Raw genomic sequence first — 2,933 nt, forward strand, 5'->3', positions numbered from 1 at the left:
ACCCAAGTGTCAAAGGTTCGATTCCCAGTCAAGGGCACCTATCTGGGTTGCAGGTTTGACTAGGGCACGTGCAGGAAGCAACCAATCGATGTGTCTCTCTCACATCAATGTTTCTCCCTCTCTCTCTCTCTCCCTCGCCCCCCCTCCTTCCACTCTCTCTAAAGATCAAATGGAAAAAATATCCTTGCGTGAGGATTAACCCTCCCCCCCCCAAAAAAAAACAACTATATTCTCGCAACTTTGAGCTCAGCCTGAAGATTTTGGTGGCTACAAGGTTTACAAGGAGCCTGTGAGAAATGTTTATGTCTATGTCTGGCCTGTGTGCCACTCAACCCATCTTCCAACCGGCCCCTGAGAAAACATGGGCAGCTTCCTCCTCTCGCCGGCCTGCCCTGCACTGAAAGGTGTGTTTGTTTCCTGCAAAGAGCTGAGAACCCACAGCGGGGCTTCTGCCTGGTTCCAGGGCTGATGAGGACATGTCCAAATGTCCAGGGCTCAATGCTGCCATTTATATGGGCCCCACAAGCTTTGCGGGGGAGCCTGGTGTTTCACCCTGGAGAGCAAGCTCCAAGCCGCTCTGTGGAACAGGGAGTCCTTTCTGCTTCTGCTCCGAGAGAGATCTCACCACCGCTCAGGAAGACGGCCCTTCTCCCTCTGCCCCAACGGTTTCCCTTTTTGTTGTTGTTAATCCTCAACTGAGGATATATTTCCATTAGTTTTTAAAGAGAGTGAAAGGGAGGGAGGGAGTGGGAAAGAGAGAGAGAGAAACATCAAAGTGAGAGAGACACATCGATTGGTTGCCTCTCGCATGTGCCCCAAGCAAGGCAAAGGATCTTACCTAAAACCCAGAAACCCAGGTAAGTGCTCTTGACTGGGAATCAAACCTGAGACCCTTATGTGTGCAGGCAGACACTAAGCACTGAGCCACGCCAGCCAGGACAGCAACCTACTTTAAAAAATAATTTTTTTTAATGTTGTTTGTGGCCTGGCTGGCATGGCTCAGCTGTTGAGTGTCGACCTATGAACCAGGAGGTCCAGGTTCGATTCCCGGTCAGGGCACATGCCTGGGTTGTGGGCTCCACCCCCAGTGGGGGGCATGCAGGAGACAACTGATCAACGATTCTCTTTCATTGATGTTTCTACCTCTCTCTTTCCCTCTCCCTTCCTCTCTCTCTCTAAAAATCAATTTAAAAAATATTCAAAAATAAATAAATAAAATAATGTTGCTTGTGTATGACCAGCTCTGGTCTGGCCCAAGAGCCGGGTTGTCTTACGGATGCAAACAGAGCCGACATCATTCCTGTGGGTCCACGTGCCCATTCTAGGCCTCTGAAGTCAACTGTCCAAATCTGCCCTCCACCAAACCCAAAGGCGGACACAGAGGAATGAATCTGAGGCCTTGGGGACCAAACTTTGCCAAACACCCAGCCACCCTCCACCCATCACAAGCTCGCTGCCCTGCTGCCCCCGATTTTTATGGGAATAACTAAATACCATCATGGTCCCGACTCAGGAGAACCTCCAGGCACTGTCCTCCCAGAGTTTTGGGGGCCAAAACGTCTTCCCATCTGTTTCCATCAGTAAGAATCTGAGACCCTTCGATGCTTTGACCAAGAAACTCACCCCTGGAAATCCCCAGAAAACGACTTTTTTATTTTAAATCGTCCCCCAAGGATATTTTTTTCCATTGCTTTTCAGAGGGAAGGGAGAGAGAGAGAGAGGAACATGGGTGTGAGAGAGACACATCCATTGGTTGCCTTCTGCCTGGCTCCTCGGGCCAGAGATGGAGCCTTGCAACCGGGGTTCGTTCCCTTGGCCTCACTCGAACCTGGGACCCTTCAGTCCCCCGGCGGACTCTCTAACCACTGAGCAAAACCGCCTAGAGCCCCAGAACTACTTTTTACGGAAAATATGAAATCTGAATGCCCCCAACACGCTGTAAACCGCCCCCTTCCAGCTGCCGAATCTCCAACCCCACCGGGCGCCTCCAGCATCTCCAACTTTGGGAGACTTCGGGGAAGCAGACAATGGGAAATAGGGGCTGGGGGGACTTGGGGAGATCCTGGGGGCACAGCGAGGGTCTCCCCAGCGCAGACTAACCTCAGGGGTGCCAACGGGAACCGAGAGGCTGAAAGGAAGGGGCTTTCGCTCTCTCACTCACCCGGCATGGTCCGAGGCTCCGTGCGCCCTGGGCACCGACGGGCCGACGTGCGCCTGGGCGCGCTGGGGGGACTCTCGGGCCTCCAGCCGGGCCTGGCAGAAGCGTCGTCTCCAGGGGACCCTCGCTGAGTTCCCGGCCTGCGGGACACACCCGTGGCTGCAGCTCCAGCCCTCTGCCCACGGCTCGCTCCGTGCCACCTGGGCGCAGCTGAACCCCGGCCACCTCCATGACCCCTGCGCCCCCCGCCTCCTCCTCTGCGCTCGGGGACAGCCTCTGCCTCCCGGCCACGCTCCCCTCACCCCCTGTCGGCCCCGGAGTCATCAGCGCCCCCGCCGCGCCCCACACTTTCTCCAGGCTCCCGAGTCCCGCGCCACCCGGTGCGCCCCGCCCTTGCGTTTCTCTCCTGGGGGCGGTGGCCCCACCCTGACCCAATGGCACGCGGTTACCTGTTTCAACTCAGGTCCACCTCTGCGCCTCCTTACCCCCCTCACCTCGCCCCTCCCTGCGCCCTGGTTCCCGGATCCCCAACTGCGCCCCAGGGGCTTCCACGCGCCGCACCCCTGTGTCCCCAGCACCTCCAGCGCGCTCCCGCAGCCTCTATCTCTCGGACCCTTGAGTCCCTCCCCAAGCAGCTCCACTGGGCTCAGGCAGCCGGTGGCTATGGCTGGGAGGCCCTGCCGCCAGGGCCCGGCGATTGGCCGCTCCCCGGAAGCCCGGTCCCGCCCCTGCCCAGCCCCGCGGGCGCGGGTCTCCACCGCCCCGCAGCCCCGGC

The 2,933-nt window shown here is 57.8% G+C and overlaps 1 protein-coding gene across 6 annotated transcripts in view; it reads right to left on the reverse strand.

Moving 5' to 3' along the window:
* Positions 1 to 2,856, reverse strand: part of LOC308550851 (glycogenin-2-like) — a 30,436-nt gene extending 27,580 nt beyond the window's left edge. For 5 of the 6 annotated variants that reach the window (XM_081125189.1, XM_081125188.1, XM_081125187.1 and 2 more), the window contains exons 1-2: positions 2,737 to 2,856; positions 2,162 to 2,298 (exon numbers count right to left, since the gene is read on the reverse strand). In XM_081125189.1, coding sequence (XP_080981315.1) covers positions 2,162 to 2,168 — 7 coding nt within the window. In that variant the 5' untranslated portion in view covers positions 2,169 to 2,298; positions 2,737 to 2,856. Of the gene's footprint in view, positions 1 to 2,161; positions 2,299 to 2,719 lie in introns of all 6 variants that reach the window. The other variant, XM_081125191.1, reaches the window with a different exon arrangement.
* Between the last annotated feature and the right edge of the window lie 77 nt (positions 2,857 to 2,933).

This window comes from Miniopterus schreibersii, assembly GCF_964146895.1.
Source record: "Miniopterus schreibersii genome assembly, chromosome: X".
In the NCBI taxonomy this organism is placed as follows: Eukaryota; Metazoa; Chordata; class Mammalia; order Chiroptera; family Miniopteridae; genus Miniopterus; species Miniopterus schreibersii.